The sequence below is a fragment of the Anthonomus grandis genome, chromosome 4, assembly GCF_022605725.1.
Source record: "Anthonomus grandis grandis chromosome 4, icAntGran1.3, whole genome shotgun sequence".
NCBI lineage: Eukaryota > Metazoa > Arthropoda > Insecta > Coleoptera > Curculionidae > Anthonomus > Anthonomus grandis.
The window spans coordinates 1,832,169-1,855,030 of NC_065549.1; the positions used below are offsets into that span (position 1 = coordinate 1,832,169).

Genomic DNA, 22,862 nt, shown 5'->3' on the forward strand with positions numbered 1-22,862 from the left:
TAGGCTGACCTATAATTTAATTTTAAATTGAAAAAAATGCATAACTTATATGGCCACATCTTTGAATTGTATAGCATGCGAAGTTATGATTAAATTTTCCCAATAAATAAAAGTGCTTTATCCCCATTTAAGTTATGCACAATAACGAATTTTATTTGACCGCATTATAATGCAATAAAAAGTCCCATAAATGAGTGGCCGGTACCAGTCTACTTCCTGACATAATTACCGAAAACTCTCGTGACATTTTACACAAAAATATAATAAAAACTAAATTGGTTTTTTATCGATCTCCATCTACTAGCAAAAAAACAACAACAACATTATATTACCCTAGATCGTATCAGGGCACAGTAGCAAAGAAAAACGTCTATTTATGTTAATTCCGTGATAGAACCAATAATTAATTTTATCTGTTTAATTATTGGTATTAGCGATGTTATTGAATTTGTCGTTCTCGAAATTGACATTAATTAGTTTAATTATTATGCGGGCAAAATTTTTTGCACCTTTGAGGCACTTTCTAGGGTTAGTTTTCTTGGCTGACTTACCACTCGCTGGCTCTAATAAAAGGCTGCACTTACCTAAAAAAAAAACAGACAATTAGTGTAAAACCGAGACTAATATAATCTAATAAAAGACTGTAAAAAACTAGAATTATCCTCAAACAAGAAAATTCCAAATTCCGGGGGGATGTTAGACCCGAGTAGTTAGTACAGCCCCCTTTCCCCAAACTGTTATGGTTATAGTTACGATTATGCCCCTTCCGCCCCCGTTTATAGCTACGGTTATTATTATTATTATAGAATATAATAATGCCAAACGACATTATATTGTGTTGTCGGCAACTCTCGGGGATAAATGTATGTACATACATTCGTAATATATACATACATACATATATAGCGGGGCCGTTGAATGTGCCATAGAACTGTACTATGCCGGGGTACATTGAGCGTGTATATTTGAAAGGCAAGAACAAAGAGGATGGCCATTATGCCCGCTTGACAATACGACCGGCTTATCTGGTTCGGTCCAGTTATAAACAAGCCCAAATCAGCGTTATTGGCAGCGCCGGAGAGTCGGGAGGTTGCTATCCTACCTACCCGCCCTCCCTTTATGAATACCGTCGGGCCTGGATAAGTCCCCGCTGGACGAAAGAGCGGTTTTGTGGATTTGGATCGAGCCTCGTGGTTATTGTCTTTTGTTATAACTAAGTTTTCCGTATCAGTTTGAAGTGTCGGGATCCAGAGGTTTCACTCACTATTCCAGGAGTTTTTAGAGACTAATCTATAGCAGTAATTTAAATGTTCTTGAAACACTTTGAAGGAATCATCAGTGAGTCAGCTTTGATGGATCTCAGATCTTGACTGAGAAAATTGCCTCTCATTCATAAAGTTTTTGAGACACATGAATCGCTCTTATATGAAATTATTGTGTAAGAAAAGCTCCTTTTTTGCTTTAAATCATCTTAAGAATATTCTCATTATTTCATGAAAAAATTGCCGAAAACAATTTTAAATTGCAAGAAATTATGCATAATTTAAATGGTCACGACGCGCACTTTATTAACAAAAATATATGCTGTTCTTATTAACTTTAAGTACTTGTTTATCTTTAAGTCTTAGTAAGTGGTGAAACTTCAGTGGTTTTTATGAAAAATCAAACTTTTGCTACATTAGGCTTTGAGTCAATTTTTCACCCAAAATTAAGGATCTTACCTAAGATGGGTTTTCAGAAAAAATCCAAAAACATGCGATTTATTAAAATTTTCAAGCAATAAATAATTTTCATGAAAAAGTGCAATAATTTCCAAATAACTCCTGTAATATCCTTGTCTTAATTTTTTTTGTATAATTTCCTGAAAAATTGGACTTTATTTAAGCTGTCTGATAAATTACTTCCAACTCTCTGGAACATATAAGAAATTAACCTTAATTGCCTGGAATAAACTGGAAATTGCCTCAATTCCCTAAAAAATTAGGAACTACTTAAAATGTCTGGATAATATGGAAAATACTCTCAACTGCCTTAAAGAAATGAAAATTACGTTACGTTATTTTATATTTTATTTGGGCAGACATATTCTGCATTAATTGCTGCATATAAATATTATAAATTAATTAGTTAGAAATTATTAGCAAAAATTTAAATAGTTAGCAAATAGTATTAAAGCTAGCAGTAACAATCATATTTTAAATGGGCAGGGGTATTCTGCATGAACAGCCTTGTAATTTCCGATATATTAATTAATTTGTCCATTTTTTTAAAATTTAGGCAGGAATATTTCAAAATAGACATAATTTAAATAATTTTAATAGACAAAGTTCGCACCTTTGTGATAATTCTTTAATAAATTATTTAAACAGGGATAATTTGCATAAATAGTTTAACCCATAAATAATTTTTTTGAATTTATTCTATGACCCTCGAAAAGGTCGTCACAGACAAACTGCACAATTGATATTTGTTGGACAAAATGAGGCATTACTTAAAATCCCTGGATAATATGAGAAATTACTTTAAACTCTTTGGTAAAATTACCTTAATTGCCTGGAAGATGGGAATTACCTGAATTTATATTTAATTATTTATTCTGGAAAGTATGGGAAATTTAGAAGATATTTTTAAACCACACTTTAAAGAAAACTTGCATAGCTTGGCAACGTTGCCTCAAGTAAAACTAATGAGTTTCAAGGGTTAAATGCTAAAGAATATAGAACTTAGAATTTCCTGAAAAAATTAGACTTTATTTAAACTGTCTGAAAAATGACTTCCTACTCTCTGGAACATATAAGAAACGACCCTAATTGCCTGGAATAAACTGGAAATTGCCTTAATTCCCTAAAAAATTAGGAACTAGTTAAAATGTCTGGATAATATGGAAAATACCCTCAATTGCCTTAAAGAAATGATAATTACGTTACGTTATTTCACATTTTATTTGGGCAGACATATTCTGCATGAAGTGCTGCATATAAATATTATAAATTAATTAGTTAGAAATTATTATCAAAAATTTTCATAGTCAGCAAATAGGATTAAAACTATCAGTAACAATCATATTTTAAATGGGCAGGGATATTCTGCATGAACAGCATTATTATTTTCGAAATATTAATTAATTTGTCTATTATTTTTAAATTTAAGTAGGAATAATTCAAAATAGAAATCTGAATCTTAATACACAAAATTTGCCTATTTGTGGTAATTCTTTAATAAATTATCCGAATAGGGATAATAGTTTAACCCATAAATTATTTTTTTCAATTTATTCTATGACCCTCGAAGAGGTCGTCACAGAAAAACTGCACAATGGATGTTTATTGGACAAAATGAGACATTACTTAAAATCCCTGGATAATATGAGAAATTACTTTAAACTCTTTGGTAAAATTACCTTAATTGCCTGGAAAAAGGTGGAAATTAACTCAATTTCTTGAAAATATGAGGCATTAGCTGTCATTTCTGGAAAGTATGGGAAATTTAGAACACATTTTCAAACTAAAACTTGCATAGCTTGGCAACGTTGCATCAAGTAAAACTAATGAGTTTCAAGATAAACTCATTATATTACTAAGTCTATTGCATTTAAAGGTCTAAGATGGTGCAGTTGTCGATTGTAAAAATATGTCTTAATTTTATTATGAGAGCGAACTTACCATGTTACCCTAAAGGTAAAAATTTCTTAAAGGAAAGTTGCATGATTTGGCAATGTTGCGGCTATATGTAAAATTATTACTGTTTCTCTCTATCACAATTCACGATCTAAGGTGATTACATGTTTATAATTTTTTTAATTGTTTAGCGTTCACTATTTCCTAAAAATAAATTAATTTGTGTATTTTTTATTTAGACAGGAACAATCTGCATGATTTAGAGCCAGTGTTGAAATTAATCCAAAATAGGAATCTGGGTCTTGATAGAGAAAACACGCACACTGGTCGTATTTCTTTAATAATTTATTTGGACAGGGATAATCTGCATGAATAAGTTTTAACATTTAATTAAAACGTCTCTAATTTTTTTTTTTAAGTTACTCTATAAACCTCAAACAGGCCGTCACAGACAAACTGCACAATTGAGTTTTTTTTTAGCTGCACATTCTTATAAGTGGATATTTGCACTTTTTTTATTATTTACACAAAAGAAACCCTTTGCCCTTGTAAAGTGGTCACAGACAATCTGCGCCATCCCAGAGTGTTTTTGTATATTTTATTTTAGTTGGGTAATTCTATCCATCGTATTTAATGGTTTAGCAAAATTGCCACTTAGACAATTTTTTTAATTGTCTAATTTTTTTTTAAATTAAAATTGCTTCAACTGCCTGGAAGAAATAAGAAATTACTTCAACTCACTGGAAAAAGTGAGGAATTATTTAAAAAATAAAAGATACCTCAATTCCCTAAAAGATATTGAAAAAAATGACCCTAAACATTTGGTTGTATTAAGTTTTATGCCCTGAGGAAGTTCAAATATTTGACGAAATATTTGGACATTTGTGGCTAATTATGATAACCTGGAAAGCTAGGAATGAGTTTATTTGCCTAAAAGAAATGAGGAATTAAGGAAGTTAAAACGTGAACGTTCTGGAAAAACTTGGAATTGCTTCAACTGCCTGGAATAATTAAATAATTACGCCTAGGAAGTTGATAAACTTTGAATTTTCTGGAAAAACTAGTAATGAGTTCAATCTAGTATTTGTTGAATATAAAAAATTTAGTGTTCTGGAACCACCAGAAGGAAAGGGAAAATTCCGTAGAAAAACTGATGAGTTATATCTGGAAAATACTCAAACACCTAAAAAGAAACAAATGACCTCAATTTCCAAAAAAAAATGTGACAAATTAGGTAGAACTTAAAAATTCCGAATACTATAATAAATTACCTCAACTACTAAGAAAAAACGAGCAATTACCTTAATTCTTTAAAAAAAAATGAAGCAATACTTCTTGAAAAATATGACCTCATCTGATTTGAAGAAACAATAAATTATCTCAATTTCTTTAAAAAACTTCCTAAAGCGTTATTAAGTTAGCTTATTATAAGCTCCAATGCCACAAAGAAGGATAAATTAATGCCTCCAAGTAAGGCATATCTTGTACTATTCCAGGAACTTGAGTGTCTCCAAATTACTCCCCAATAAACAGAATATTTTTGAATTTTATTCCAGGCTTTTGGGTTTCAACGAATCGCTCTAAGAAGCTTCAAATCATACCTATAAGTAAACAATTTTTTTTTATTCCAGGAGCTTAGGTGTTTCCGAACTTCTCACAAAAGCCTCTTTAGTGAAGTAACTTTTTGTTCAGTTCCATGCTTTTGGGCATTTTCAAATTGCTCTAAGAATCTTTAAATTAGACTCGAATGCCTTGATGTAAATAACTTTTTGACGTATAGGAATTTGGGCGCCTCCAAATTGATCTCCAATAAGCACAGTAGTTTTTGTATTTTAATTAAAGCTTTTGGGTAGCATAAACTGAAAAATCACTTTACTTAGAAGCTTTTGGGAATAATTCAAAGACAGACGAATTACTTGAATATTCAAAAAATTTCTTACATAGAGACATTTGGGTACAATTTAGAAATTCGTAGAGCAATTTGGAGACAATTCATTCACAAGGTATATAAGTCATAAAATTGTTCTTTTAAAGGCATTTGGGGGCAATTTAAAGATTCTGAGAGCAATTTGGATGATGACAAAACCAGCCTTGGTTGACAAGTGACATGTGATTTTTCAGTTTACAAGAATTGATGTTTATTGAGATTGTCTAAAAAAAAAAATTTGCAGTGACTGAAAGTTGCCATTTGCCAATAAGATTAAAATTACGTTAGTGAAAGTTCACTAGAGGATGCAATTAATAATATTATATTGATATTAAATACGATCACAATGCAATATTAAATACAATCACAATGCCTTAAATACCTGCAAGAAAAAAATAAATTCCTTCCAGGCACTTAAAGTTTTTTCTTAAGTTCTTTTAGGAAAAAATAACGTCAAAAAGCAGACTAAAAAGACAGAAATAATAGACTTCCAAAAGAGTAGTTTTATTGTCTACAAGTAAAAAATTACTCTTTTCCAGGTATTTCTCAAAATCACGTTTTAAGTCACTTCAGACAATGTTAAAGAGTAGTATTTATGAACCTGGAATAAGTATTCTTATCTTAAGTGCTTGGAAGAGGTCATTAACTAACATAAAAAAGTGAATTAAGTGTTTTTTTGTTAAAAATGATTAGAATAAGTTTTCAAGGATCTTAGGAACCAGGGCTAAGTTCCACGCCATTTTACGCACCTGGAATTGATGTCCAATTATTCAAAAATACTTTCTAAAGTGACTTAAGAGCCTGGATTAAGTGTCACATTGCCTTAAGTGCCTTAAAAATAAAAATTGATTTTTTCCAGGCATTTAAAGCTGTTTCTCAAGTCCTTTTAGACCGATTATAAAAAAAGCGAGATTGCCATAATTGATTCACTTTAAGTCCCTTCAAACAATTTTAAATATTGGTATTAATGAGCCTGGACTAAGTATAGTCTTATTTAAAGTGCTTAAACCAGTTCATTAACTAATATAAATGTCTAAACACCAAGTGTGTTCCTGTTTAAAATGTTTGGAATAAGTATTCAAATAACTTAAGTTCCTGAAAGTTGATCTTTAAGTAACTTAAGACCCTGGTCTAAGGAGGTCACTTTAAGTGCCTGCAATAGGTGTGCAATTACCTAAAAATGCTCTATGAATTGAATTAAAAGCCTGACTGAGTAAGTGTCACAATGCCTTAAATACCTGCAAGAAAAAAATAAATTCCTTACAGGTACTTTAAGTCATTTCTTGAATCTTTTTAGACCGATTAGGAAAAATGGTTTTCTTGATAAAAATAAGCATGAAAAAACACACTTTTAAGTTTAGAGACAATGTTGAAAAATGTTGAGCCTGGACTAAGTGTATTCTTCTTTTAAGTGCCTGAAAGAGGTCATTAAAATAAAATAGAGTCTATCTGTTTAAAATGCTTGGAATAAGTATTCAAGTAACTTAAGTGCTTGAAAGTTGCCCCCTTAAGTAACCTAAGATCCAGGTCTAAGCTTGAGATTACTTATATAAGTGCCTGGAATAGGTGTCCAATTACTTAAAAATGCTCAAAAACCTGGACAAAAATTTTAATTTAATATGGTTAGAGACATTTGAATAACCTTAGAGCAATTTGAAGACATCCAGGTTCCTGAAATAAGACCAAAAATTCTTTATTTAAAGGTATTTGGAGACATTCAAAAGCTTGTGATTTTGAAGTAATTTGGAAACACCCAAAAATCTGGTTGGCATCTTGAAAATTTGAATTTTACCCAAGCCACATTTATAAAAAAAAAATCGTTAAATAAAAAATTATTTTAAAAACCTGGAATAAGAAGAATAATTACCTTTATGAAAATTAATAATAATAATAATCTTTATTTACGATAATTTGAAATTCATATACAACCAAATACATAAACACGCCTTGAAATGACTGAATTCAATAATTGCAATTGCATTTGCACAACCAAAATAATTATCTATCAAGTTTTATTCTTTATACAGTTAAAGATTTTGAACTACTTAAGATCACTGGAATAGACGATATTAATATTCTATTTCTGAAATTATGCATCCCATTTGGCCAGCAGTTACATTAATTTCAATGCATTCTATTTCTATATTCATATTTTATTACGAAACCTTATTCAGTTATTTTAAAAAAAAAATTTAGTAACAAGCTACCGCAAGATGTATCGTTAATTATTTATAGCATTTTCACTTCTTTATTTTTATTATGTATTTAATAAAAAGTAATGAAATTAAGAAAGAAAGTAAAAGGAAAAACACGTTTATTAGCACAAAACAGATTACAATATTGGACATAATTTAATTTAATAAAGGAGGTAAATAGGAGTGCATCTCGATTATAAGAAAACCGTTCCACAGTACCACCTTGATGTGTTTTAAATACAATAATTTACTTGAGGTATATAGATTTTTTTATATACTCAGAGATTAATCTATTCAGTTGTTAAATATTGATTATTATAAATAATGTTTGCACGATCAAATAAACTTTTTACCACATTTTACCATTATTGAATGATTAGAATTAAAATTAAGATATCTATTAGTATGAGTTGGTTTACGGTAAATTCTAGTTTCAAAATTGTGTAAATCTTTTTTAATTAAAATATCAAATTTTATAGTAGATTCTTCGGAGTTAATATAATTTAAAAAATTCATAAGATCTATTTCGCTTATGGTGATATATTGAAAAAATATCATCAATATATCGCCACCATATTTTAGGTTTTTTATCAAATGTATTAATAATTTCAGAATAAAAATTTTCCATAAATATATTACTTAAAATTGGTGAAGTGTAGAACCCATAGCCATACCAAAGTTTATAACTCATTATGAACTTGTCATAACAATACAGATTTTACTTAGTACCCCCTTAGTTAATTTAAAGGTTTGTTAATATTTATTTTTTTAATCAATGTCGGTATAAGGGTTAAGTTAAGGTGGTTAAACAGTTGTCAGATTCACTATCTGACAAACTGCACCTCGCCTTTTTGAATATTTTTTTTCTATTTAGTTTGTCAATTTGTAATTTGAAATAAAATTCTTTATTATTATTATTATTATTATTAAATAGGCAAGTGCATTGGCATGTAAAAAAAAAGAAAACAGGGATAATTCAAAAACATTTTAACTCTAAAAATGAATATATTTATCGTATTTCCTAGTCTTAGTACACGGGGTTCGGGTTAATTGGCCCTCCAAGCACCTCACTCCGCTTTTAAAATTAACCTTCTTCTCCTTCCACGGCACCGGGGCAAATTACTGTGAAAAGCGCTCCATTTCGCCCGGACCAATCAAAGCTAATTTATTTTAATTACTTTTAAATTTATACAATTTTATGGACGGCGACTATACAAATATTAAAACCCCTATACTGGGTCTGTACTATGATATTTTCGTGACCCCCCCGCCTTTAACTTTTCTGGGTAAAATCCGTTCCGGATTGTCACGGAACGCCCGGAATATTTAAGTGCCTACATTTACATTTTATTTAACGTAATTATTTTTAGGCTCGCGAGTATATACCTGTGTACAAGGTGTCCCAAATTCGAGGGTGACCACTGGAATCTCGGAAACCGTAAGAGTCACAGGGTCGGTTAAATGGAGGCAAAGTTGCGTGATTCGGAGCCTAATAAAATGACGTTTTTAAAATTTTAAAGTTCTTCCGATATCTCTTTAAATAAAGTCGGTAGAAGGTAAAAACGATTTTGACAAATTTCGTTTTTTTTTGGATATTTCTGGAAGTATCTGGAATTTAAAAATTTTTTAAACGTCATTTTATTAAGCTCTAAATTGCGCAACTTTGCCTCTATTTAACCGACCCCGTAACTCTTATGGTTTCTGAGATCCCAATGGTCACCCTCGAATTTGGGACTCCCTGTACCGAGTGTCCCATTTTCGTACGTTTTAGGGGGTTTCCTCGCCTATGAAAAGAGATAGAGAGATGCGGTTTTTGGTGACAACGTGCCAATTTTTAATGAGACTAATCAAATTTGCCATAGCTATCTTAGCTTTTGTGTTACAGCGTGTTTTTGGAAAAAAAAATGAGTTTTTAATCATCCCATGTAACTCTGTTATTATCGGACATATTAAAAAAGTAAAAACCGATATTTATAGATTTTTTTGCTTAAAATCCAGCGGCGTACCCAAATTTTCTTTGGAGGTCTCATTTTTTGTTTTTTTTTTTTATAAAAGAATGACCCTATATATATATATTTTTTTTTAATTTGTGTACGGTTGGCAAGAGCTTTTCAAAAATATATCATGGCCAAATTTTTGTAATTGCAAATAACGTGACAACATGTTTAACGCACTCCGTTACGCTTTAATACATTACAAAAGTTGACGAGCTAACAGTAGTTTAATAAATTTACTAATATTATAACAAAAAACTATATAATAATTATAAAAATAAAATATAGAAAAAAGTTAAACAATTTTATAGCAACCTAATTCTTAAAAAATCATCATGGAAAGAAATCATTATACGTTTATACATTTTTTTAATGGCATTTTCCAAAATAAATGATTGTCTTTGCAGTTCTGCATTATTAGTTTCAATTTTTAATAGTTGCATGTTGTCATACTGCCCTGAACAAATTTTATTCTTTACAATTCAAAACCGAGAGATCAAAGAGAACCTAAAAGACTGTAATAGAACTTCTCAATTTTTTAACGACTTCAAGAAGGAACTTGAAGGGTCGATTTAAGTGAAAAATCATTTTAAAGAAGTCCAGGAGCTTCTAGAAGCCTAAGAAATCTTCACAAACTTCTAAGAAGTGCAAGAAGGAACTCTACGGGTCAAATTGAGTAAATTTTTGTTCTAAAGAAGTACAGGAATCCCTTTAAGCACTATATACTGAAAAATATATCTAAATAAGTCCAGGGGTCCCCAAAAGACTGCAAAAGAACTTCTTAATTTTTTAACAGTTTCCAAAAGGAACTTGAATGATCGCATAAGTGGAAAATCATTTTAAAAAAGTCCAGGAGCTCCGAAAAGACTAAGAGACCTTCTCAAAATTCTAAGAAGTGCAACAAGGAACTCTAACGGTCAAATTGAGAAAATTTGCGTTCTAAAGAGGTACAGGAATCCCTTTAAGTCCTAAATGCCAAAAAACGTATTTAAATAAGTCTAGGAGTCCCTAAAAGACTGTAACAGAACTTCTTAATTTTTTAACAGCTTCCAGAAGGAACTTGAACGATCGAATTAAGTGAAAAATAATTTTCAAAAAGTCCAGGTGCTCTTGGAAGATTAAGAGATCTTCACAAACTTCTAAGAAGTGTAAGAAGGAACTCTAAGGGTCAAATTAAGTGAAATTTCGTTCTAAAGAAGTCCAGGAGTTTTTTAAAGTTCAAAGTGCTAAAAAAAGGCTCCAAATAGGTCCAGGAGTCTCTAAAAGACTGTAAAAAGACTTTTCAATTTTTTAACGGCTTCAAGAAGGGACTTGAAGGGTCGAATTAAGTGAAAAATCATTTTAAAAAAGCCCAGGAGCTTCTAGAAGACTAAGGGATCTTCAGAAATTTCTAAGAAGTGCAGCAAGGAATTCTGAGGCTCAAATTCAATGGAATTTCGTTCTAAGGAAGTATAGGAGTCCCTTTAAGTCCTAAATGCTAAAAATCGTATCTAAATGAGTCCAAGTGCCTCTAAAAGACTGTAAAATGACTTCTTAATTTTTAAACGCCTTTAAAGTAGAACTTGAAAAGTCGAGTTAAGTGGAAAATCATTTTGAAGAAGCCCAGGATCTCCTAGAATACTAAGAGACCTTCACAAACTTCTAAGAAGTACAACAAGGAACTCTAAGGGTCAAATTAAATGGAATTTCGTTCTAAAGAAGTACAGGAATTCCTTTAAGTCCTAAACGTATTTAATTAAGTCCAGGGGTCCCTAAAAGACTGTAAAAGAACTTCAGTCTCAAGTCTTCAAGTCCAGGTGCTTCTAAAAGATTAAGAGACCTTCACAAACTTCTAATATGTGCAACAAGGGACTCTAGGGGTCAAATTGTCTAAAATTTCATTCTAAAGAAGTACAGGAGTCCCTTTAACTCCTAAATGCTAAAAAACGTATCTAAAAAAGTCTAGGAGTCCCTAAAAGATTGTAACACGACTTCTTAATTTTTTGACGGCTTCAAGAAGGATTTTTAAGGATCGTATTAAGTGGAAAATCATTTTCAAAAAGTCCAGGAGCTCCTAGAAGATTAAGAGACCTTCACAAACTTCTAAGAAGTGCAACAAGAAACTCTAGGGGTCAAATTGTCTGAAATTTCATTCTAAAGAAGTACAGGAGTCCCTTTAAGTCCTAAATGCTAAAAAACGTATCTGAATAAGTCCAAGAGTCCTTAAAATACTGTAAGGGGACTTCTAAATTTTTTAATGGCTTCAAGAAAGATTTTTAAGGCTCCAGTTAAGTAAAAAAACATTTTAAAGAAGCCCAGGAGCTCCTAGAAATCTTAGAGATTTTCTCAAACTTCTAAGAAGTGCAACAAGTTCGTTCTAAAGAAGTCCAGGAGTTTTTTAACGTTCAAAGTTCTAAAAAAAGGGTCCAAATAAGTCCAGGAGTCTCTAAAAGACTGTAAAAAGACTTTTCAATTTTTTAACAGCTTCAAAAAGGGACTTGAAGGGTCGAATTAAGTGAGAAATCATTTTAAAAGACTCCAAGAGCTCCTAGAATATCAAGAGGCATTGCCCCAAATTTCTAAGAAGTAGAACGAGGAATTCTAAGGGTTAAATTGAGTGGAATTTCGTTCTAAACAAGTAATGAAAATGCAGAATTCCCTTGGCAGGATCTTTCTACTTGCGGGTGGATCAAAACACAAAAAGTTCAATTTTACAACTTTAATGTGATGGTTAAGGTTATGTTATAGCGGACTGTAAGAGAAATCGAAAGGTAGAAACCCCTCCCAATGGCGACGGCTCCGTTGAGCTGAACGCCTGAACAACGCGACATTATTTTCTCTTTCACTCTTGCACATAGAGCGCGTGGCGATTGTTGACGTGACGACGATCGCTTCTCCCTTCGAGTTCCGAGCCGTAGTAAGCTACGAAATGTCAATGTCATCTACGATAGTTGACGATCAAACGGGACAGTGGCGTAACACAATTAATTATATAAATAAAAACTGTTCAAGTAGAGAAGTCCCTTTAAGTTCTAAATGCCGAAAAACAAATTTAAATGGGTCCAGGAGTCCCTAAAAGACTGCAACAGGACTTCTTACTTTTTTAACGGCTTCAAGAAGGATTTTGAAGAGTCGAGTTAAGTGGAAAATCATTTTTAAAATGCCCAGGAGCTCCTAGAAGACTAACAGATCTTTTCTAACTTCTAAGAAGTCCTACAAGGAATTCTAAGGATCAAATTAAGTGTAATTTTGTTCTAAATAAGTCCAGGAGTTCCTAAAAAAATGGAACAGGACTTTTTAATTTTTTAACGGCTTCAAGAAAGATCTTTAAGGGTCGAGATAAATGGAAAATCATTTTAAAGAAGTCCAGGAGCTCCTGGAGCACTAAGAGGCCTTTTCAAATTTCTAAGAGGTGCAACAAGGAACTCTACGGGTCAAATTGAGTGGAATTTTGTCCTAGAGAAGTACAGGAGTCCCTTTAAGTCCTAAGTGCTAAAAAACGTGACTAAATAAGTCTAGGAGTCCCTAAAAGACTGTAACAGAACTTCTTAATTTTTTAATGGCTTCAAGAAGGATTTCGAAGGGTCGAGCTAAGTAAAAAATCAATTTAAACAAGTCCAGGAGCTCCTAAAAGACTAAGAGACCTTCTTAAAATTCTAAGAAGTGCAACAAGGAACTCTAATGGTCCAATTGAGTGAAATTTCGTTCTAAAGAAGTACAGGAGTCCCTTTAAGTCCTAAATGCTAAAAAACGTGACTAAATAAGTCTAGGAGTCCCTAAAAGACTGTAGCAGAACTTCTTAATTTTTTAATGGCTTTAAGAAGGATTTCGAAGGGTCGAGCTAAGTAAAAAATCAATTTAAAGAAGTCCAGGAGCTCCTAAAAGACTAAGAGACCTTCTTAAAATTCTAAGAAGTGCAACAAGGAACTCTAAGAGTCAAATTGAGTAAAATTTCGTTCTAAAGAAGTACAGGAGTCCCTTTAAGTCCTAAGTGCTAAAAAACGTGACTAAATAAGTCTAGGAGTCCCTAAAAGACTGTAACAGAACTTCTTAATTTTTTAATGGCTTCAAGAAGGATTTCGAAGGGTCGAGCTAAGTAAAAAATCAATTTAAACAAGTCCAGGAGCTCCTAAAAGACTAAGAGACCTTCTTAAAATTCTAAGAAGTGCAACAAGGAACTCTAATGGTCCAATTGAGTGAAATTTCGTTCTAAAGAAGTACAGGAGTCCCTTTAAGTCCTAAATGCTAAAAAACGTGACTAAATAAGTCTAGGAGTCCCTAAAAGACTGTAAGAGAACTTCTTAATTTTTTAATGGCTTTAAGAAGGATTTCGAAGGGTCGAGCTAAGTAAAAAATCAATTTAAACAAGTCCAGGAGCTCCTAAAAGACTAAGAGACCTTCTTAAAATTCTAAGAAGTGCAACAAGGAACTCTAATGGTCCAATTGAGTGAAATTTCGTTCTAAAGAAGTACAGGAGTCCCTTTAAGTCCTAAATGCTAAAAAACGTGACTAAATAAGTCTAGGAGTCCCTAAAAGACTGTAAGAGAACTTCTTAATTTTTTAATGGCTTTAAGAAGGATTTCGAAGGGTCGAGCTAAGTAAAAAATCAATTTAAACAAGTCCAGGAGCTCCTAAAAGACTAAGAGACCTTCTTAAAATTCTAAGAAGTGCAACAAGGAACTCTAATGGTCCAATTGAGTGAAATTTCGTTCTAAAGAAGTACAGGAGTCCCTTTAAGTCCTAAATGCTAAAAAACGTGACTAAATAAGTCTAGGAGTCCCTAAAAGACTGTAGCAGAACTTCTTAATTTTTTAATGGCTTTAAGAAGGATTTCGAAGGGTCGAGCTAAGTAAAAAATCAATTTAAACAAGTCCAGGAGCTCCTAAAAGACTAAGAGACCTTCTTAAAATTCTAAGAAGTGCAACAAGGAACTCTAAGAGTCAAATTGAGTAAAATTTCGTTCTAAAGAAGTACAGGAGTCCCTTTAAGTCCTAAGTGCTAAAAAACGTGACTAAATAAGTCTAGGAGTCCCTAAAAGACTGTAAGAGAACTTCTTAATTTTTTAATGGCTTTAAGAAGGATTTCGAAGGGTCGAGCTAAGTAAAAAATCAATTTAAACAAGTCCAGGAGCTCCTAAAAGACTAAGAGACCTTCTTAAAATTCTAAGAAGTGCAACAAGGAACTCTAATGGTCCAATTGAGTGAAATTTCGTTCTAAAGAAGTACAGGAGTCCCTTTAAGTCCTAAATGCTAAAAAACGTGACTAAATAAGTCTAGGAGTCCCTAAAAGACTGTAAGAGAACTTCTTAATTTTTTAATGGCTTTAAGAAGGATTTCGAAGGGTCGAGCTAAGTAAAAAATCAATTTAAACAAGTCCAGGAGCTCCTAAAAGACTAAGAGACCTTCTTAAAATTCTAAGAAGTGCAACAAGGAACTCTAATGGTCCAATTGAGTGAAATTTCGTTCTAAAGAAGTACAGGAGTCCCTTTAAGTCCTAAATGCTAAAAAACGTGACTAAATAAGTCTAGGAGTCCCTAAAAGACTGTAGCAGAACTTCTTAATTTTTTAATGGCTTTAAGAAGGATTTCGAAGGGTCGAGCTAAGTAAAAAATCAATTTAAACAAGTCCAGGAGCTCCTAAAAGACTAAGAGACCTTCTTAAAATTCTAAGAAGTGCAACAAGGAACTCTAATGGTCCAATTGAGTGAAATTTCGTTCTAAAGAAGTACAGGAGTCCCTTTAAGTCCTAAATGCTAAAAAACGTGACTAAATAAGTCTAGGAGTCCCTAAAAGACTGTAGCAGAACTTCTTAATTTTTTAATGGCTTTAAGAAGGATTTCGAAGGGTCGAGCTAAGTAAAAAATCAATTTAAACAAGTCCAGGAGCTCCTAAAAGACTAAGAGACCTTCTTAAAATTCTAAGAAGTGCAACAAGGAACTCTAATGGTCCAATTGAGTGAAATTTCGTTCTAAAGAAGTACAGGAGTCCCTTTAAGTCCTAAATGCTAAAAAACGTGACTAAATAAGTCTAGGAGTCCCTAAAAGACTGTAGCAGAACTTCTTAATTTTTTAATGGCTTTAAGAAGGATTTCGAAGGGTCGAGCTAAGTAAAAAATCAATTTAAACAAGTCCAGGAGCTCCTAAAAGACTAAGAGACCTTCTTAAAATTCTAAGAAGTGCAACAAGGAACTCTAATGGTCCAATTGAGTGAAATTTCGTTCTAAAGAAGTACAGGAGTCCCTTTAAGTCCTAAATGCTAAAAAACGTGACTAAATAAGTCTAGGAGTCCCTAAAAGACTGTAAGAGAACTTCTTAATTTTTTAATGGCTTTAAGAAGGATTTCGAAGGGTCGAGCTAAGTAAAAAATCAATTTAAACAAGTCCAGGAGCTCCTAAAAGACTAAGAGACCTTCTTAAAATTCTAAGAAGTGCAACAAGGAACTCTAATGGTCCAATTGAGTGAAATTTCGTTCTAAAGAAGTACAGGAGTCCCTTTAAGTCCTAAATGCTAAAAAACGTGACTAAATAAGTCTAGGAGTCCCTAAAAGACTGTAGCAGAACTTCTTAATTTTTTAATGGCTTTAAGAAGGATTTCGAAGGGTCGAGCTAAGTAAAAAATCAATTTAAACAAGTCCAGGAGCTCCTAAAAGACTAAGAGACCTTCTTAAAATTCTAAGAAGTGCAACAAGGAACTCTAATGGTCCAATTGAGTGAAATTTCGTTCTAAAGAAGTACAGGAGTCCCTTTAAGTCCTAAATGCTAAAAAACGTGACTAAATAAGTCTAGGAGTCCCTAAAAGACTGTAGCAGAACTTCTTAATTTTTTAATGGCTTTAAGAAGGATTTCGAAGGGTCGAGCTAAGTAAAAAATCAATTTAAACAAGTCCAGGAGCTCCTAAAAGACTAAGAGACCTTCTTAAAATTCTAAGAAGTGCAACAAGGAACTCTAATAGTCAAATTGAGTAAAATTTCGTTCTAATGAAGTACAGGAGTCCGTTTAAGTTCTAAATGCTAAAAAACGTGACTAAATAAGTCTAGGAGTCCCTAAAAGACTGTAAGAGAACTTCTTAATTTTTTAATGGCTTTAAGAAGGATTTCGAAGGGTCGAGCTAAGTAAAAAATCATTTTAAACAAGTCCAGGAGCTCCTAAAAGACTAAGAGACCTTCTTAAAATTCTAAGAAGTGCAACAAGGAACTCTAATAGTCAAATTGAGTGAAATTTCGTTCTAAAGAAGTACAGGAGTCCCTTCAAGTCCTAAATGCTAAAAAACGTGACTAAATAAGTCTAGGAGTCCCTAAAAGACTGTAGCAAAACTTCTTAATTTTTTAATAGCTTCAAGAAGAAACTTAAAGGATCGAATTAAGTGGAAAATAATTTTCAAAAAGTCCAGGTGCTCCTGGAAGATTAAGAGACATTCACAAATTTCTAAGAAGTGCAACAAGGAACTCTAAGGGTCAAATTGAGTAAAATTTCGTTCGAAAAAAGTACAGGAATCCCTTTAAGTTCTAAGTGCCGAAAAACGTATCTAAATAAGTTTAGGAGTCTCTAAAGGATTGCAAAAGGACTTCCTAATTTTTTAACGGTTTCAAAAAGGACTTAGAAGGATTGCATTAAGTGAAAAATGATTTTAAAAAAGCCAAAAAGCCCAGGCGCTCCTAGAAGACCAAGAAATCTTCTAAGGATCAAATTAAGTGGAATTTTGTTCTATAGAAGTAGAAATGTCCCTTTAAGTACTACATCCTGAAAAATCTATCTAAATAAGTCCAGGTGCCCCTAAAAGGCTGTAACAAGACTTTTAACGTGGAGACACACAGTAGATTGACGACGTGCATCAGACAACCATCGTCTCTTAACGCAGAGAATGGAATTTCGTTCTAAAGAAGTACAGGAATTCCTTTAAGTCCTAAATGCCGAAAAACGTATTTATATAAGTCCAGGGGTCCCTAAAAGACTGTAAAAGAACTTCTTAAATTTTTAACAGCTTCAAGAAGGAACTTGAACCATCGAATTAAGTAGAAAATAATTTAAAAAAAGTCCAGGTGCTCCTAGAAGATTAAGAGACGTTCACAAACTTCTAAAAAGTGCAACAAGGAACCCTAACGGTCAAATTGAGTAAGTTTTCGTTCTAAAGAAGTACAGGAGTCCTTTTAACTCCTAAATGCTAAAAAACGTATCTAAATATGTCCAGGAGTCCCTAAAAAACTGTAACAGAACTTCTTAATTTTTTGACGGCTTCAAGAAGGATTTTTAAGGATCGTATTAAGTGAAAAATCATTTTCAAAAAACCCTAGAGACCATCACAAACTTCTAAGAAGTGCAATAAAGAACTCTAAAGGGCAAATTGAGTGAAATTTTGTCCTAGAGAAGTACAGGAGTCCTTTAAGTCTTAAATGCTAAAAAACGCATCTAAATATATTCAGGAGTCCCTAAAAGACTGTAACAGGACTTCTTAATTTTTTGACGGCCTCAAGAAGGAACGTGAAGGATCCAATTAATTGAAATTTCGTTCTAAAAAAGTCCAGGAGTTTCTAAAATTCCACAACGCTGAAAAACGTATCGAAATAAGTCCAGGAGTCTCTAAAAGACTGTAAAAGGACTTCTCGATCTTCTAAAGGCTTCAAGAAGGAACTTAAGGGGTGAAATTAACTAGATCATCGAAAAATCAATTTTAATTTTTAGGATATTCTTGACTCTGGTTCTCTTTTTACGGGATATCTATATGACAAAATAGGTATTAGAAAAAATATAAATCTTAAGGTAAAAGTTAACTGACCTGTCCAAATTACGCACTAGTGCGTAAAAAGTAATTTGACAATACGTTTTCTAATTTATATTATGGAAATTGACAAATTTCCCGTTGGTAAAAAAGGATAATTGTACACACTTGTTACATAAATAACTATTTTTCAAAATCATCTTGTAGCATAAAAACAAAAATAGCTATGGCAAATTTGGTTAGTGCATCTTTAGTTTCATTAAAATCGCTTCTCACAAACGAGAAATCCCTTAAGAGATACGAAAATTGGCCACCCTGTTCAACCTCTTCTCTTACTTTCGATAGGCAAAAACTAATTAACAATCGCAGGGTGGCAGGGTGGAAAAATGCCAATAGTTATCCCCTTAATCAACTTCATTTTATTAAGCCTAATCACGTAAATTATCAAGAAGCAATTACTGAAATATGACCGGGGCCTAATGGGGGTTCGTTTTTACCATTCTCGGCTTGGCGCGGCACCGGCTATATAGCAAATTCTGACCTGTCAGTGGAACAATTTAATTTAAGTTTAATTTCGAAGCGTTAATGAACATAACATGCAAATTTATTATTGATCTGGGGCCCTCGTCACCGTTCCTCCCTTCGGGGCGATGTAATGCAGACGCCTTCCATTTCTTTTTTTCATTTTGAATTTTAATTACGGTACCAATGCGTACCGACTTTGGATTTTAATTATCGGATGATCGGGATTAAACTATTCGACATTCTTACGTACCCCAAGGGGAAATTGGATTTTTCTTTTCGATAAGGTGAGTCACGTCCATTTAAGTTATGCATTGGATTTCAGTAATTGTCACGTAAAGTTTGTTGAAGCTTCCAACAAAGTAGAACAAGATTTTTTCACTCAAAGTTACTGCACGGATCTGAATGTGCCAGATTTACCCTGAATGTGAATATTGTCTCAAAAAATGAGCATTTCTTATATATTCCAGGCATTTGCAGCAAGTAATTTTTATTCCAGGCTCTTGAGAATTTTTTTGATTTAATTCCAGGTCCTTGTCAAGGAATTCATTATGAGTCATGGGATTTGCAGTTTGTTAAACACTAATTTGTTACAACATTTTCATTTAGTAAAATCTCTATTCTATAACTAAATATAATTGCATACCAATGCTTTGTATAAGTAAAAAGAGTAACGAATTATTTTATGTTCTAAGTGTACCCAAGAACATTACAAAGTTTTCCATGATACTGGACTAATTTTCACGGACCAAAATCGGAATAACGAAAGAATTTCTCACACATTTTTGATGCATGAATGCGAAAAAGAGGCCCTAAACAGGGAGTCCCGGATTCCCTCCTAAGACTCGTAAAGTTTATCGATCGTCTGGAAAATCTTGAACTCGACCCTTCGGAGTTCGGCCACACTGAATTACACAGTCTGGAAAATTGACGATGCTCTGGATTTTCACTTGATTTCACCTTAAAAGAGGATCCCCCTCGTCTCTTTTGTCAAGGTTAACGCCGACGGAAATGAACTGGGAACGAGGGAGGGACGGTTTATACTGCCACTTGGTTACTGGAAAATATGGTTAAATTCTGGAAAATATGTATATCGGTGGAATTTTAGTAGTTTTGCCAAGATTTACACTCAATTCAAGCAAAAATTGATGAAGTGTTGAAGGTCTTTTTAAGTAGTCAGTAGAGCCTAAGGGGCATATCTGACCTCCCAGGTCAGCCACTTTAAAGTCTAATATTCTAATAACTAATGTTTTTTTTATGTTAAGCAGTGTTTTTTTAAATTATTTCGGATACGGAATTGAGGATTTTTTATCATTTTTTACAAAGAAAAAATATTTCGAAAGAATTTTATAGGCCATAAAAGTCTTTTTTTCAAGCAGTGTATTTGAGTTCGTTTTTTCCAGGGAATTCAACACACAAAAAGTTTCGTGAAATTTTTTTTGAGCAGTGTAAACTTCATGTTTTGGCACTTGAAATTTTTTTATGGAAAAAAAAATGCCTGATTTTTTTTCACTTTTTTTCAAGCAGTGTTTTTCTGAATGACGATTTTTTTTAGCAATCACATAAAAATATTCCGAAAGAATTTTAGTGAAATTAACTTTTTCGTCGAGCAGTGTACATCTTTCTGGCATTTGAGAGCTTTTTAGGGCAAGTTTTTTTTGTTAAGCAGTGTATTTGAGTTTTCGTCTTCTTTTGTTTTTCGTTAAAAAATTTTTTTTTATTGGAAAAAAGGGGAACTTTTAAAAGATTCACTGAATTTCGCTTTCGTCAAGCAGGGTTTTTCTGAATTATTTCGACCACGGAATTGAGGATTTTTTACAAAGAAAAAAAATTTCGAAAGGATTTTATGAACCATAATTAAATTTCGATAATAATTTTTTTCGCTAAGCAGTATATTTTTTTCAAGCATTTGAACACTTTTTACAACAGTCTTTTTTTCCAAGCAGTGTTGTTACAGGTTTAATCTCCAACAGATATATTAATTGATTTATTAATTTTTTTTACCAAGATAAAGTAAATCGCAACCATAGTTTCATAAAATAATTTATTTAAAAATCATACATAAATATACATACTACACAGATATGATACCGTTAAGATGGTCCCTCCTAACATACCCGATCTGAAACGCAAGGAAAACCATTATTGGATGAGGAAAGTAAATAATGATATGGGATATTGTTTCATTGTTTTGTTGATTGAATAGAATTAAGAACTGTCATTGATTTTGCATTGATTTTACCTTGCAGGTCAATTTGGCCTATTTTAGATTTTAATGAATACTGAGCACATATTAACTAATTGTTTATTTTGTTCAAATCATAAGGATCAATAGTGATAAGAATGTTAATGTCAATCTGGTCTGTCAGTTTTTTTTTTTTTGTAAATTATTGTTGCTAAACCATGGCCTCAAGTTATAGATTGCTCCATAGTTGCAAATTACTTAAACCAATGTTGGTACCAGATAGTACCCAGTAGTTAAACCCAGCATGTCAACACCTAGGTACTTGACAGATAAATGCATTCCTTAAAATTTGGAGGGAACCGACAATCCTATTTTTAATAGATTCATTCTTTATCTGGTTCTAGAGTATGACAGATAGTTTCGCTTAATGCGGATGTGAAAAGGTAGACCCTATCTTGGCCTAATTTTTTTTGTAGTTACTAGTATGTGCTAGGATAGCTTAATTGCTGATTTTCTAAGTAGGCCTAAGAGTTTATAGGGCTCCTTGTTTTTGTTGTGTTAAATAAACCCCAGAAAAGGCCACATTCCATCTTCGGTAAGTTAGCACATGTTACATGCCTAAGTCATTTTCCTATTTTTTTCATCTAATTAATTTCTTATTTGCATGCTTTTCGGTTTAACTCAAAAGAACATCAATGCATCCAACTTTTCAGAGAGCAATTTTATAAAATTTAACTTACTTACCCACACAAAAATGCCATAAAATTGACAGCCATGTCGAACCTCATGTGTGGTCCCCATTTTTAGGCCTTCCTGTACCTTCTGCTTATCCTCTGCTTCTGCTTTTGCTGCATTTTTGTTGTTACTGCTTCCACCTCACTTGCTACTCCACGTGTTACCACATCAAGTCGCTTGGATCATCACCTCCGGAACCTGCATTCCTTCCAATCGGCTACACCTAATACCGATTGCCCTCCACTACCTGCTAGACATTCTGGAAGCATCCTAACTGGTCGATCTGCTGCTGCCTCTTTTGACCCAAACGTATAGCTGCCAACAAAGGAGCCCCATTCAGATCAGGTGGGCCCTGCTACCAGTCGGAGAGACTCAGAATTTCAGGTAGCCCCTTTTTCTTTTTGGCTTGGTTCTTCAGGTATTCATTTATCGGTTCGTCGCAATTTATAGATTTTTTTTTTTTGAATTAATATGTAGAAATGATCGCAGATTTTAAATTCAATTTAGCAAAATTGTTTATATAACCACCATCACTGATTTGGTTTGAAATTGGGAACTGAGTATATACGTATATGCGAGGTATTATCAGATGTACAATTGAATATGTATTAAGTGCTAAATTTTACTTTATTTTCTTTCTCATAATTTTAAATTTCATAATTATAACTTAAGTATTAGAGCATTACTGTCTTTGTATTTATTTTTTTTGAATTGAGGTTATAGATTAAATTAGTTGTCAATTATGACATTGATTTATCTTTCAATACTAAAGCTGGGCTTAACGATATAAAGCTGCGTTTTCTTTGCGTGCCCTAATAAAGGCTAATAATCATAACCCTGGAACCCACATTTAGGCATTGTGCGAGAAACAGTGCAATAAATTTGGCGCCTAACGTGTCAGTTCATGCTTTACCAATTTTTTTTTCTAGTATCTTTTGATTATATTAAACATTAGCAGTTAATTTTGATTAGTTGTTTTAGAAGGTTGACTTTACC

At 32.6% G+C, this 22,862-nt stretch overlaps 1 protein-coding gene and 2 long non-coding RNA genes across 3 annotated transcripts in view; 1 reads left to right on the forward strand and 2 right to left on the reverse strand.

Annotated features, from left to right (window-relative positions):
• Positions 1-467: 467 nt before the first annotated feature.
• The window catches only part of LOC126735180 (protein bric-a-brac 1-like), a 487,514-nt gene continuing 465,119 nt past the window's right edge, over positions 468-22,862 (reverse strand). Inside the window, exon 2 of the mRNA XM_050439130.1 lies at positions 468-584. Coding sequence (XP_050295087.1) covers positions 564-584 — 21 coding nt within the window. The 3' untranslated portion in view covers positions 468-563. The remainder of the gene's footprint in view (positions 585-22,862) is intronic.
• Positions 20,920-22,072, forward strand: LOC126735183 (uncharacterized). Its single transcript, XR_007660341.1, has 2 exons — positions 20,920-21,726; positions 21,939-22,072. It is a non-coding gene; the product is annotated as an uncharacterized LOC126735183 (long non-coding RNA).
• LOC126735184 (uncharacterized) lies at positions 20,974-22,024 on the reverse strand. The gene is made up of 2 exons (XR_007660342.1): positions 21,876-22,024; positions 20,974-21,068 (listed from the first exon to the last, which is right to left on the reverse strand). It is a non-coding gene; the product is annotated as an uncharacterized LOC126735184 (long non-coding RNA).